The sequence below is a fragment of the Orbicella faveolata genome, unplaced genomic scaffold (genome assembly GCF_042242905.1).
Source record: "Orbicella faveolata isolate gen_17 unplaced genomic scaffold, um_ofav_v1 contig_1, whole genome shotgun sequence".
NCBI classification, from domain to species: Eukaryota; Metazoa; Cnidaria; class Anthozoa; order Scleractinia; family Merulinidae; genus Orbicella; species Orbicella faveolata.
The window spans coordinates 13,973,303-13,988,696 of NW_028301536.1; the positions used below are offsets into that span (position 1 = coordinate 13,973,303).

Genomic DNA, 15,394 nt, shown 5'->3' on the forward strand with positions numbered 1-15,394 from the left:
TTAGTTTCCCTTGACAATGGCGCCAAGATGTCGCCGAAACGACAAATTCTTTAAGACTCTTTAATAAGGAAACTCTTCGAAACATTCCATCGACAAGCGTTTTTCGCAATTTTCTATGACTTTGGAAACCACAGAGGTTCCCTAGTCAAGTTTTTAATAACTATCCAAATCAAGCTTTTTGTTCCTTCTGTAAGGTGACACAAAAGTTTTCCCGCATTCTGCGCGTTTGAAATAACTTGTGACGAACAACAATTTTTCACTCCCTTTTTTTTTTGTTCGCGGCGCGAGTTACACAGAGGTACCCTAGTTAGCATAACAAATGAGACCACATAACAATATTCATTGTGGACAAGATTAAGTTATAATAAACAAAACAAAACGTAACAATAAACAAGTGTATAAGTAGAGTGTGTCGAATAATACGTTAATTAAACTCTTCCTTCTCAATTCATTTAGCTTTCCTGATTATTATATAAACCTAGCATCTTTGAAGCCATATTCGTCATATCAATATATGTGTTGTTTCAAGGTCCTAAGCACATCGTTCTAGAGTTGTTCCTGCTGTTAATTAATAGTCTAATTTGCGAAGATCAACCACAGTCGATTTCTTTTTTACTTTCATATATATAATGTTAAACCCAGGGAGTTTTAAACAAACCACTTTCTTTAAATCTACACTGGCTAAGCTCCTTTGTCCATTGTACCACTTGCTGGTATAGTTGCCTTTTGCACAATAGAGTGTTTGCGCATTCAGACGAAAATAATTCTGGGCACTCTGAGGTTTAATAATCCACACTAGGAAAATAATATTTGCCAAAAGAACACCCTTGTACGCTTACTTATCTGATGTCTCTATCTTTTCAGTTTTTTTATACAGTGAAACTGACCCCATTAAGTTTAAACACACGAGCCCCTCGCTAGTGTCCTCTGTTGTCGCTTATAATTATAATTAAGCCAAAGTATTTTTCAGTAAAAAAAATGAGGGATAGGGTTTGGAACCTAGCGACGGCTAGTGTACGTTTAGTTAATATGGAGTTTAAAAATTGAAACGCGGGGTGGCTAAAAAGCTAAAGGGTGCTAAAGGATGACTATATTGTAGGGTGCTTGGCAAGGAATCTTTAAACGACCAAGCCATTTTGTTGATGCATACTATTTGCAAAACGTTATTCTTACGTTTTTTACGTTTCAGGCTTTTGAAGCCACGGGGTTTTGTAGCCTACATCGATCAGGTTTAATAAATACCTTTGCTTTATTGTTCTTGCTGTCATCTGCGTAAGTGTTCCGTATACGTTCACCGCAGTTAATCTCGTCCTCGCAGGTTTCACAGCGGTATGTAAACACAGCAGCACGGTGAGAGTCAAGTCTGATTAATGTCGATATTAGACCTTCGCACGAAAGCTTTTATCAAACTATCCATTTTCTTTCAAAATTGCGTAGAGCATCACACAACAGCTTAGCGTTTGTTCAGAAAAGTTTATAAGTTTTGCAACTTTCTTGTCACATAATTCTCAGTTACATAATCTTTATTGTCGAATACAGGCGAGAGTCCTACTGATCATCAATAAATCTTGTTATCGGACCTCGTTTTAGATTAAACCATATGCTCACTGTTGCTGGTAAAAATGTCTAACCAAAAACAATTTTTTCCGCAATCTTTTACCCATCGGTATCGTAGCTATAAAGAAGGACACAAAGGCCTCGTGCTGTCATGCCGCTAAGAATTAACCAAGCCTTTGTGGTGATTTCATTCAAGGCGGTGCCCAATGTAATCAAAGAGTTCTCGGTACTGCCGTGGCAGGGCTATGTTTCAATATCTACCCGACACGTGAATTCCGTAACATTTCTCCAGATGGAGCCGGAGGTTTCATGACCAACGACGAAAATCCTTGTTCGTACTGTTAATACTGATATATCTTAAAACCCTTCTAAATGAGGTTTTGTTATCAATTTCTAAACTTGAGCAATATGAGATGAATTTTAAGGTACAAAGTCTCTTGAAACATCCTTTTATAATTTCAAGGGAGCAACTACACGATACAGGGGCATTTTTGAAGCTGCATAAATTGGCTCGGCAGTGGATAAAAGAACGAGGAATAATCTATATATGCGTTAAGTCCTAGCTCTATGTATTTAGTAGCTCGTTTGGGTAGGCAGTGGATGACATCTAGTCCTCCTTACTCCTTTCGTTGTTCCCGTCGTGCGCGAAAACGCTAGAAGGACTCGAGCATCCGCTACTAACTTTCCCATCTTTGTCCCAAAGAGATGTAGAACTACAACATATCAGAAATCTTTTTTTATTAGAACAACCAGAATCTGGAACTTACTCACCGGCAGAATGGACTTAGCTAATGCTACTCTTACTAGTTTCAAATCTCTTCTTTATGACTTCTTCTCTCATGCTGTCAGAATGAACTACAATCCGGACAATCCTTGAACGTTTAAATCCATCTGTTTGAATTGCAACTCCACAAGATTTCTAGACGTACCAATAATGCGCTGCATGTAATGTGGTTTTTCTTTCTTTCTTTTTACATATATTTTATTTCTGGGCCCGCAATTATTGGCTACTTAGCTGTTGGGATGTCCCTGCCAAACCTCTACATGTTGATTGTAATGTTGTTTTTTTTTTCTTTTCTTTTTTTTTGTATCATAAAGGCAAAGCTAATAAAATAAAAAAATAAAAGTAAACAAAGGAGCAAACGAGCCAAACGGAGCCGGCTCATTTGGTGGATGATTAAATTGGCCCTGTATTCTGTAGTTTAACCAATTCAAGTACAGAGCAACCCCTATAATGGGGTCCAAGCCGGCAGAAAGTTATAGACTAAGGAAGGGTGGGAGGGGAGGGAAAAGAAAAGAAAGGAAAAAAAAGAAACTGCATGAGTCCTCTTCCGCTTCTCTCCTGCAGCCCTCTCCTCTACGTACCTCTTTCCCCTCCCCTTAGTAGGAAATTGCGTAATAAGATATTGTTCTGTAAAAGAAACAATTCAGCTTTGTCTCGTTAACGATTAGCCGTTTTTTCGTAGTTTGCTTTTGTAAAGACAAACGGATAAAATATTCTCAGTACATTGATTCTTTTCCATAATTTGCACTTTTCACGCAAATTTGATTTATTCAAGATTCATCGCACGTGACAAAATTTTCGTTCGTCAAGCTACGTTTCCGCAGAGTCGCCGAGCCAAAGAGGTGGAAAGATGGACTACGACTTTTTTAACGCACAGAAGAACAAGAAGTGCCTTTTGTTTTATCCGAGAAATGTTACTAACGAGAGACACACTTGTGGAACGTTGAGCTTGGAAATGGCCTTCAAACAACTCGGGTTCATAGCGTGCAACAAACGAGTCAATTTTGCTATGGGTGGTTCTCTTTATGAGGTAATTTATTGTCTGAATATTTTAGTACACTGAAGTCCGTGTGTTTAGTTCTTTGTGAGGCCAGTGTTGTTGCTTGAATTTAGTAAGGTTCGAACATTTAAAATGTATTGTAACATGGCGGCCATTTTGAATTTTAAAGATTCGCTTTAGAAATTCTACCTGGTGAGGTAAATGAATCTAAAACATACATTAACAGATCCTTTAGAGGGTAATTTTGGCATTCAGTAAGAACTGGGTAGACACATAGGCGGAGTCGCACTCCTTTGACTCTACTAGCTGGCTACAGGCAGCCTGCTTATTGGGGACACCCAAGACTAATGTGTACTCATCATTGAAAATTGAACATATAGATTAATCTAAATTTTACTCGACGATATTTACAACATTGAGGAGAAATATGTACTTTATTCTCATCACCTGACTGCTTGATAATTTATTGTTGTTGTAAGGAGAAACTTGATTCTGATCCCTTATTTTGTGCTCTGTCAGCTGGACACTACATGTAATAACAGTGTAACAACTCTCCCTCCAGCCGTACCTCGAGAGGACATCAGTTCCCTGCAGCGTTCTTCATTCGAGCATCAGGATTGGATAAGGTTACTACAAACATTTGTGTATTGATCAAGGTTTTATCACGTGACTCTGGCGAAGTGTACATTGTGATTGATTTATTGCGCATGCTATATCTCCTCGTGGGTGTACGCTGACGTATCGGATATGTCTTTCGCGCGCCTTGAATGCTTCACTCATCGCTCACAGTCACTTCTCGCCAGAGCATCAAATTTTTGATTTTAAGCAAAGATCTTGCAACATCAATAATAAATCGGCTGTACAGACATGAGATCAACTAAGGGGAAAAAAGGACTAACTTTTCTTGTCGGTTTTTTTGACGCGGAGGTCCACGAATGCCGAAATGTAAGCTAGCCTCGGAGGGTGGCGGAAACCGAGCTTTGCCAAAATGTCGTCGGAAAGGAAAACAAACTGAAACTAAAGTGAAACCAATAAAATTGTCACTTGAACATGTCAGAGCAGTGGGTTTAGTTGATTTATGATCCTCGGACCATTATGTATTATCTACAAGAGAGGTTAGTTCAGAAACCTTGCTTCTGAAATTTACTTTCTAGTGGATGAGCTAAAGAGGAGGCAGACTCTCGGAATGAGAACAGCTGTGCAGTTTCTAGATAAAATCGATTTTTTTATTGTTTAGGATAGACTTTTGATTTCGTGAGAGAGCTGCCAATATTGACAGATTGTTTTTGTCCTTTTAGCATGGTATTAACTCCAACAAGCCACTTTGCTTCTCACACTTTGACATTGCTGGATTAAGGTTACAGTATACCTTCGGGTCGGCAATTTTCTTCAAATTTGGATTTTTGGGTCAAAATAGAGGTCGAAGAATAATCTCTAATTCCTGAAAAAAATTTTTTGAGAAAGGCTAAATATTGGCGGAGAAATGGCGGCTTTACGTTTTCACCGGAAGTAAAAGTTTACCTCTTGATTGACAGCCTTATGGCGCGTATGCAATCAACCGAGACGATTTTCGCGGGAATTACCTATATGGATGTCACGAATTGACTACTCAGTTGATCAGCATTGTTGTTCCGACTACCCAGCATTTTTGATATTAGGCGTGTCTCTATTAAGTTATAAGTAAACATAGACCACGTTTAAACCATGGACCGGTTCGAAAAAGCGAAAACAGCGAAGAACGAATGAAAATACATCAATGAGTGAAGAAGCGAAAGTTCGCCACGCGGATGAAGCTATAGTTATCGTATAAGGCGGGCAAATATTAGTGGTGAGAGAAAAGAAAGGTTCTGTAAAAATTTCGGAACTTGACAGCAATAACAGGGATGCTGACAGAGACTCTTCTGATGAGTCCGATATCGACGAATCGTCGGACTCATTGAGACCATTTGAAATATTATCCATGCACAGTTGCCCACACACAGTTGCTCTCCGCGCTGTCTTTTGTTTGTTTCCTTCGCTCAGCCACTCTAGCGTTCGTATCCTTTTTAGTCTTCCCCATTTTGCCAGACCAGCTTCAAGAAAAACCGAGCTACAGAAAAATTATCTCTCTGCCTTCGGTTCCTTGAGCGCATTGCGAAACACAAGAGTTTTTTAGAGATTCGTGCGTAAATTTCACCAGGCGGTTAACGGCAGTAAACTTTCCCTGCACTGATTGGCTTAGTTACCTGAGAACCCAGTTGAAGGCGTTTGTGGGCGGGGTTTGTTCGCGAAGCAGAAAATTTTTCTTAGCGCTGTTTTCTCGAATAAATTTTTTCACTTGAAGCAGACACTTTAAAGAGTTATAACTCAAAGGGAATTTGTTCAATTGCTCTTAAATTTCGACAGTGGCTAGTTTAACATATAAACTACAAAAGAGTGTCTGGGAATTGTTAATTTCGAAATACTTTTTCTTCGAGAGCGATTTTTGTACGATCACTCCACATTTTTTAAATCCTATTTCGAAAATGTTCTGTAACTTTTTACTGCAATCGAATATGCCAAAACGCAGACCGGTTTTTTAAGCGCTTTGGGCCCTGAAACCGAGGAAAAAATTAAATTGGCGAAAAACGAAATTCGCTTTGACTTGTAGCTTTCGAAAGGTGATTCGGGCCCTCGCATTTAGTGGTCGTGAAAAATTCGACGATTCATTTTCTTTCAAAATTGTTGGTATAGTTTGATAGCCAGCTCCATAAGCTTTAATTTGATATAGGGGTTTAGGTATCTACAGCTTAAACTGCACGTGCTACATCGCTTGTGCGCGAGACACCCCTGAAGGTATACTGTAACCTTAAGTGGCGATTTCCCACAAGTACCAACTGGTGCCCCTCTGGCTGCCATGGCGGAACACTTCTTGAAAGACCACTGCTAAATGGATCATAAGTTCACAACACAATTTTACCTCGTTAGAGTTAAAACACCGTGATAATGTCAAGCTTTTTATAGCTCAGCTGCTGATAGCTTTTGTTTTTGTTTTGCTGAAATTCTGATTATTTGTGGGTAAGGACAGTCGGGGGACAATAGAGCTAGAGACTGAAAGAGTCGCCTTAACGTTTGTAATGATCCAAAACTGAAGTTTAGATGCAAGATTTTTCAAACAATTGTACGTGAACTGTTTAAGACTGGCCTGTGAAACGAACTGTCTGGTCTAAGTTAAACCTACAACTCGCTTATGACTTTCCTGATATAAAAGTTTTAACATCTCTCAAGTCACGTAAGAAAGTCGCAGTGAAAAGTCGCACTGTCTAAATCCACTCTCAGACATCAAGAAATGAGAAATTTTGGTGTAGCGTATAATGACACTATTCAAAAGCGAAAGAAAATTTAAGATTTGAGCGATGACAACTTTTTTTTTTTTCGTTGAGTGATAGGGAAAGTGGGGAGAAAGACTAGCAAAATCATATTTGCAGATCGTATAGAAAATATGCAGAAAAAGCGCGACAAAATTTGATACAAATATATTGCTAGGCTTTTCAAGAGTTTTTTGCTAGATATTTAATGACAGGATTTGTGCTAGGAAATGAAGAAATTCAATAAAATGACAATCCTATTCTTGACTATGGAATTCACAGACTTAGTATTTATTAATTTTTTTTTACTGTCATCCCCAGCTGTTCAGATAGAAGGCTTTACAGCTTATAAATCACTATCCAGTGGATAGCTTGGTTTGTTTTGTCAAAAATCTACATGCGATAACCATTTATCCGGTGAATAACGTTATCCACTTGAAACTTTGAACAATTGGGTTTTGAAGTTGAGCCGCCCGACTCCAAGCTACCACTGAGAGGGCATGACTGAAATCGATGCTGTCTTCTTTTGAATTCAGTGAAAATCCTTTCAGGCCCCATAAATGCAAAACAAAGTTTGAACAGTTACTCCATGTCCCAAAATGTTGAAACACAAAACGAACTGACTTCTTTGTATCATTTATATGGTCGCATTAGGGTTTCACCCAATGAGTAGAACGTTTCAACCACGTAAACGCGCAACATATATAATTATGCAAGGGGGGAGAAGGAATGAACAAGTAAACGCGTGGAGAACGTTGAAGGGGTGGATTAGGAGAAGAATGATGGAGCAAACGGTGAAGGATACAGAGAACGCGCCACGGAGTGAGTGGGGAAAACCCGTAGGGAAGAGAAAGAGGAACACAGGATAAAACGAATGAGGGAAAGTATAAGAAAAGCCGCAGGGACTGAAGACACAAGAACATACGGGGAAATGTATGAAAAAACGCAACCGGGAAGTCGAGTGAACAAACGAAATCACTGACTAGAAAACGTATTGAGCAACGACTGGTGGGGAGGGGGAGGGGGGGCAATATAAAACGCACAGGGAACATGGAGAGTACGTACACGGGACGTCATTTCAGGGGCTTCCCTCAGAACTTTTCCCGTGAGTTCCCTGGTTAATCCTTCCCGAAAATATCCACTAGGTGACCTACCTCTAACGAAACCTGCTTCATTACAGCGCCAACAGACCTTTAACAGATTAAACCAAAGGCGATTTGAAACAGGAGTAAACTTCAGGCTGGAAGTGGTATTCAGTGTCTCCACAAGCACTTATTCCTCTTGTACAGGCCCTCCCGGCTAAGAGTGACAGGTAACCCAGGGGACAAGAATATGGAAAAACTTTGAACGAAACACGGAACGCGGGGGAAATATTCTCAGGGAAGCCCCTGAAACGACGTTCTCACGTGTGTGCTGTGTACGTATCCTTCACGTTCCTTATGCGCTCCTAGTAACCCCCCTCCAACCACCATATATTATCAGTAAGTTCTACGTTCGCTCACTGTAGTCCTCCCAGTTGGTGCGTTCTCTCATACCTTTCTCCATGTGTCCTTGTAACTTTTCTGCGGGTTTTCCCGATGCATTTCCCCACACGTTTCGTTGTGCATTGCTCTTGTATTTTCACTGCGGATTTCCCTTTCAGTCTTCTTGAGTGTTCCCCCTACCCATACCCCTTTTATTCCATCGTTCTTTTCCTAACCCGCCCCCTTTCAACGTTCTCCATGCATTTACTTGTACATTCGTTGTTTCCCCCTAGCAGAGTAAAATTTATCATGCAAGTTTGCGTCAAAGCACGAGAGATTCTTTAAGAGAAACACACAAGAGGAATGTATAAGTGACGAGTGAATGTACAGAGGAATGTACGAAGCATCAGACAAGGAAATTCATAAGGGAACTTATGAGGTACTCCAAAGGGAAATGACGATAGAAGTTACCAGGGAACTCACTGCAGAACTCACAAGGGAAATATGGAGGGAATTGCTGAACACCCTAGGGAACTCACGAGCAAACGCACTAGCGAACACACAGGAGAACTCACCAGAGAACTCAGGAGGGAATTGCCGAACACCCAAGGGAGCTCACGAGGGAACCCGAGGGAACTCACGAGCAAACGCACTGCCGAACTCACAGGAGAACTCACCAGAGAACTCAGGAGGGAATTGCCGAACACCCAAGGGAGCTCACGAGGGAACCCGAGGGAACTCACGAGCAAACGCACTGCCGAACTCACAGGAGAACTCACCAGAGAACTCAGGAGGGAATTGCCGAACACCCAAAGGAGCTCACGAGGGAACCCGAGGGAACTCACGAGCACACGCACTGCCGAACTCACAGGAGAACTCACCAGAGAACTCAGGAGGGAATTGCCGAACACCTTAGGGAACTCACGAGGGAACTCGAGGGAACTCACGAGCAGACGCACTGCCGAACTCACAGGAGAACTCACCAGGGAATTCATCATGCAGGGAACTCAGGAGGGAAATCTGGAGGGAATTGCCCAACACTCTAGGGAATTCACGAGGGAACTCGAGGGAATTGACGAGCAAACGCACTAGCGAACTCACGAGAGAACTCACCAAGGAACTCAGGGAGGAACTCAGGAGGGAACTCAGGAGGGAATTGCCGAACACCCTAGGGAACTAACGAAGGAAGTTATGAGGTAATTCACGATTAAACTCACTAGGGAACTCACGAGAGACCCACCGCTAACATAAGGGGAACTCAAGATGAGTGAAACGACAAGGGCTGGGATTGAAAAAGTATCTGACTGAAGAATGGTTTGTCCAGTCGCGCACTTCTCGTATTCGAGTCCCTTAGGTAGAACGCCGCAAAATAATTGTTTTATTGTCCATAAATTGTCTTGGCTCAACTTCTTGGGAACGTAATAGGGGAAAGATTCGATAGCTCTCAATAAAGCAGAGAGGAGAATTGTAAAAAAACACTTAAGTTTCACATGGGGGGTCGGGGGGGGGGGGGGGTAAAGGGCGGGAAAATTAAGTAGGCATATAAGCTCCCCGAGTAGAGCCTTTACGGGAGCCGCGCGCCCAGGGGATAAGCTATTGTGTGAAAGGGTATCCATTCTTTAATATGCGCAATCGCTTAATGTGTCTAAAGTCAACCAATTTCGGCGCTCAAAAGTAATCAACATTTCTTAATTGGCTGTCATAATGTTAAATCCTTTAATTTCGACGAGTAGCAACAGCTACATTACTATGGTAACGAGAATTTGAAAAATTCTCAGTCACGAAATATTGTCTAATGTGGGAAAATTTGGCTCAAAAGTGTCAACGATCTACATAACAGGTTTAAGTCCTAAAAGTAATAAAATACACAATTTCTTATTCCAGTAAGGTTTGTTCTGCTGTTACATGCGCGCATTTCTCTCCAGAATAAGGAACACCAATTTCGCATTAAAAAAATGTTATTCTTCGCTGTTAAGTAAGCGCGTGAGGAAATGACAATAACTAAAGGGCAATTCCTGGCTTCAGTAATGAGTACCCCTCTAAGACTGTTAATCCAGGAGCTTTCACTAATCTAGCATGAGTATCGGGCGGGTAGTATTAGCTCAAGCCTTCTACCCACCTCCTTCCATCTTGGTCTTTTCGTCTCTACCACTTTCGTCTACTATTACATTACTGTCGCAGTTCATTGGGGGTTCATTGCGCTCATCTTGAAGGCTCAGCATTTATTATCATTATTGTTACTTAATTTTTACAGAACATTCTTGAATATTAAAGTGGTTATGAGTTCTTCGCTCTTGGCCAAACATTAATCTAAACGAAAAGTTTAGTGTGTTTTCATTTTAGCCCTTCAAAACTGAGCATGCATTTTCGGATTAATATTAATATAATTCAGGAGCATTACATGAATATTCCCTTCATAAAATTCTTTCTCATTTGAAATGCAAAGTTTTACAAGCCACACAACAAATCAACTGAAAAATACATAAGAGAATGGTTAAATTATGTAGTGCGCCCATACGAAGTCTCTCTTTAATTTGATTTGATAGCCAAAAGCGTGTAAACGCATTCCGCACCAAATTTGTGGCGTATTTGTCAGTGATTGGTTCTAGTTTGTAATCCATATTCATGACAAATTGTAGATTTTGCGTCAAACCACGCTGTTAGTGGATGTGTGAAGACGTGTCGTCCCGCTGAAGGCAATTTTGTACTCTTGAAGGAAGAACCATGCTTTGTTTATGCTGGGAAGGAACTCATCGAGCTTTTGCAACAGAAGGTGAGCGTTGCTTTACTTGAATTTGTTCGGCAAAGTTGCGTTTTGTGCGTTTAAATTGAGAATCGCTTCAACTCAAATCGTTCGTTTCGTTCGCAACAAAGCAAGGGCGGAAGCCTTGGAAAACTGCATTGTGGTGGGAAAACACTCTGAAATATTTCACGAAAAATTACGAACAGTTTGATGGCTTGAATTGTATTTGCTCCGAAGAAGGCCTGACGCTCACAACATTCTTTATGAACCTCAAGTTGAACGCCAATAACACGTTTCTAAACGTATACGTATATGTGATATTTGTACTTCTAATTGCCAAGAACAACTGAGTTTTTCTGCTCTGACAAATTTCCCAGGTTTTTGTTAAATTTTCTTTTCCTGCACGCCGGAACTTTCTTTACAGTGAGGAGACTGTGAAATTTACCTTTGGAAGTTTCCTTAGCCCTCGTACATTTTTAGGCTTATGTTTCTCTCGTTTATTTAGTTTTAAAATTAACGCATTTCAGTATTAATCATGGTTTGATCTTTTTTTTTTTAGAACGACTCGCATCTTGAGAAAAACGGAAGAAGAGAATCTTCTCAAGACTGGACAAGCTGGAATCACTGATCGGAAGGAAATATATACTACAAAGATAAGAACTTTGAAATTATTAAAGAATTCAACTATCAAAAATGATGGCTGTCCAGATGTTAAATTTTTATAGGAGATTTTGTTTTTTTGTTTATTCATTGGTATTGATTGTTTGCATCGAGACGTGAAAACACGAAGTTGAGATTTAGACAATTGGCATAATGTCCTTTAAAGCTAGTACAACATCAGCCACCATTTTTTGAAGCTTTTTTCAAAGGGTACTTTTTACAAACTTTTTGCGATCGTACATGCGAGCTGCAAATGATTGGATTCAGATCACCTCGACAAACTTGTTATCTGATTGTCTTGATGTATTCTAAATTGGTAGTTTATTGAAGGTTGAATACCAAAGCAAGTGTCAATTCTTCAATTTTAGTCGGCGATCTGTAGCGTTTTTTTTCCCTGAAGTAGTTACTTTGGTGTACCCTTTCACTATAATATGCTATAGTTACAACGTAAGTTGATGGCGCAGGGAAGTGAAGTTTTTAAAGTGGCACTGCAAGACGTGACAAAAGACACGACGAAACGGACAAACAGACTAACAAACAAACAAGTTAAAGAATCAAGGTCATCGTGTTTGGAAACCATGTTTTTCAAAATACTTTGGAAAAGCCGAATTTTTACTCACCGATTCTAATCAACTTGGAAGTCACGACGATAGAAATTACTTAACTCAGTGCTTTCTAATACTGGTAAAATTTTTCTCTCAAAACTTGAAACACTATAATTGTTATTCAGCTACTCAGTAACGACACCGACTGAACACAACGTCGACGAAAATAATACTTATGACACTCACACATTGCAAGACTAAATTTGGATTCTGCTCACCATATAACAGTTTGACAAAAGTACAAACAACGTTTGGCGATGACTGTGGAAATCAAACAGAAGATAACAACCTCCACATACAATACTGACGACTTTTTGACGAACTCAACGAAACTGATGAACAAACTTTGAATTTAAGAAGAATCGAATTGTTTTACACTTTAAACGACTGCTATACGATAATACAACTACAGTGCCACGTTAAAAGATTCTCATTTTTGCTTCATCGACTTATTTATTAGTAAAAATCGACAAGAGAACACTGGCTTCCTTTACTACAAAAATATTATTAAACAATGACAACAAATCTAATTTATAACCAATTGTGCAACTCTGAATTCGTCTATACCAGCATGAACAGAAATTATTGTTTTTTTTTTCTGAATTTCGGCTCAAGTGTTTTGGCTGAAACGTTTAAAAACGTAGAGAAATAATTATCAAGTGCCTATGTTCTCCTGTCGGTTTGAGATCTTTAGTGTAAAACACAGATGTCTCGCTCTTGGGAAATTAAGCACCATTTTCGGTGAAGTTTGGATTTATTTTCATAGTTATACAGACACAAAACATAAATCAACAAACAACGATGGCAAATCAAATCACTGGCTATAATTAATGAAGGAAACAAGCAATCGAATCGTAAAAAACAAATTTATACAGTTCGCATCTTCCAAAAATGCCTTGGTTGTCGCTGAAATTTTTCTCATGCAAATTTGTATCATTGTTCTTGCAAACTTCGAAGGTTTCAGTTAAAAAACATTTGAAATGATCATCGAGTCAGAATTTTGTTTGTTTTATTTTGCTTAAGGCAAAATTATATCGGTTATCCTCAAAAGTTTATTCTTCCAAAAAACTCTTAATCAGTTAACTGAAACTGTATAGCTTTTCTTGCTACGTATTAAGATATTAAAACAACTCGTAATGATGTTTAAGATCTTGTTTACGTTGCTTGAAGCAAAACTGTATCCATTATCCTCGAAAGTTCATTTATCTGAAAAATTCTGTTAGAACATTTAGATGTATAGTTTCGCTTTCTTTCTCATGGTCTGTGTAACTATTTTAAATCATTTTCTTGTATTTAATAATTTATTAGCAAAAGTTCGTGTTAAGGGTGGGACAAAACTCGGCACAACCCCGGTTTGTTTTCCTGGAGCAGACATCTGGATTGGATTACGATTTCTTAGTTTATTTACAAGTGGATAAAGACCTTTTACTGTCGACGTTCAGTGTAATACAGGACAAAGCAATAATCGGAATTACAAGAAATACAACTGAATAACGTGGAATTTATTTTTGACCAAATGAACTTTACATTTTCAAAATATAACTGAAGAATGTTATCACGAGAATTGATAAGCAACATGGACCTAATCAATTGATGTAATTGTAATAGTTTTACGGCTAAAACTACACTTGAATTTGTCCATGTCGTCGTTATGGCTTCAGAAAGGAAACAATTGTAAATTTAAGGTGTGATTCCAAATTCGTCTTTCAGTTGGATACAAATCACGTCGATTTCTCAGCATCGCCTGAGTTCACAGTTTTAAATTTAACTGAAGAATATTATCACAAGAATTGACAAGCAACATGGACCTAAGCAACTGATGAAATAGTTCTTGTCATAGTTTTTGCCGCTAAAACCACACTTGAATTTATCCATGTCATCCTTATAGCTTCAGAAATAAAGAAAACGATCACAAATTTAAAGTCTTCACCAAAATCTTGTTACAGTTGGATACAAATTGTTTCTATTTCTAGTCGTCTAAATTCATATTTTCAAAATATAACGAACTGAAGAACTCATAAGAACTCATAAGCAGCAGCATTTGTTTGTGGCTTTAGAGAAAAATAGATTACAAATTTAAGGTCTTTGCTCTAAAATCTTACAGATGGATAAATATTGCTTCGATTTTGTTTACCATGTCCTGTATTACAAGCTAAACTCGATGGTTAAGGTCTTTATCAGAGGCAACATGGCAAGTTGTACACCTTTTAAAAGTCTAGAATTGACTGAAAATTTTAAATACTGAACGGCGGGAACACATCGTGCACTGTTGGCCAAATAATTAATGTTTGAAGTAGACTTAACTTTTTAAACTTGCCATGTTGCTTCTTTATTGTAAAATGTTCACATCTTCTCGTGCGAATTGTAAACTTTAAACGTTTCGGATGGTAATGTTTGATTCCAAATTTGATTTTTACAAAGTACTAGGGGCTTAAGAAAGTTATTCTTTGATTTTTTTCGGAGTAAGAAAGAAATTGGCATTTCAGTTTTAATTTTTTTTTTGTACGAGAAGATGTTTACATGACTTTTGGCGTAAAATTCTAAGGAAGCCATTTTGAATATTTTGCCGAAAATGTTGTCAGGGGAAACGCTGTGCAAATTTCTTCAAATTTTCCCGCCAAAAGTCTTAGTATATATAGGGCAAAATTTGTGACCGTTAGTGTCAGGGAAGTAAATTGCCCAAGACTTTACTTTTCAGTTCAATGCCTTAGTTCTTCCAGAGTGATAGAATCATAACAGCTTAAAATTCGAGGCTGATTTAGGTAAGACAGCGGTTAAAGCTGAATCTATTCTTTAGATTTTTAAACTAGGATTTAACCCATTTAATTTTAATATTGACTACGTCGTTCTTTCCCTTTTCTGAGAGCTTAGATTGAGACTTTAGAGGCGTTAAATGCCCTCAAAAAGTTTTTATTTTCATTTTTAAAGTTTAATTTCACTAACGAGTCACAATGAAGTGCGTAGGGAGGGGATATGGCCTAATTCTTGGCTACTTAGTCCACTGTGACAAGGCTTTAACTCTTCTGAGATTCGTCCTACAAAAACGTAGTTCTACGTAAAATGCTGTCCAGATATGAGGGTGGAACCATTACAGATTACATGTAAGCTATGTTTTCATTTGATCTAGGTTATGCTTAACATTCGAATTTGCCCTGATTTTGAAGCTGAAAGCAAAGTCGAGAAGAACCTGGGGACGAGGTGACGTGGAGGATCTTGATTTCCCGGAAATGACTTTTAGTCTTTCTGAGAATTTTGA

The 15,394-nt window shown here is 38.9% G+C and overlaps 1 protein-coding gene across 1 annotated transcript; it reads left to right on the forward strand.

The window, feature by feature from the left end:
• The first annotated feature begins 3,155 nt into the window (after positions 1–3,155).
• Positions 3,156–6,249, forward strand: LOC149118177 (putative aminopeptidase W07G4.4). The gene is made up of 4 exons (XM_089290806.1): positions 3,156–3,371; positions 3,904–3,967; positions 4,640–4,698; positions 6,174–6,249. Exons 1-4 carry the CDS (start codon positions 3,367–3,369, stop codon positions 6,247–6,249), a joined length of 204 nt encoding a protein of 67 aa, XP_089146932.1. The 5' UTR covers positions 3,156–3,366.
• The last annotated feature ends 9,145 nt before the right edge of the window (positions 6,250–15,394 follow it).

Bases quoted from the DNA above. Each gene is read 5' to 3' on its own strand.
- LOC149118177 (XM_089290806.1), top strand. The intron at 3,968-4,639 runs GTTACTACAAAC...TTGTCCTTTTAG, and splicing joins GAGCATCAGGATTGGATAAG to CATGGTATTAACTCCAACAA. The intron at 4,699-6,173 runs GTTACAGTATAC...TGTAACCTTAAG, and splicing joins TTTGACATTGCTGGATTAAG to TGGCGATTTCCCACAAGTAC.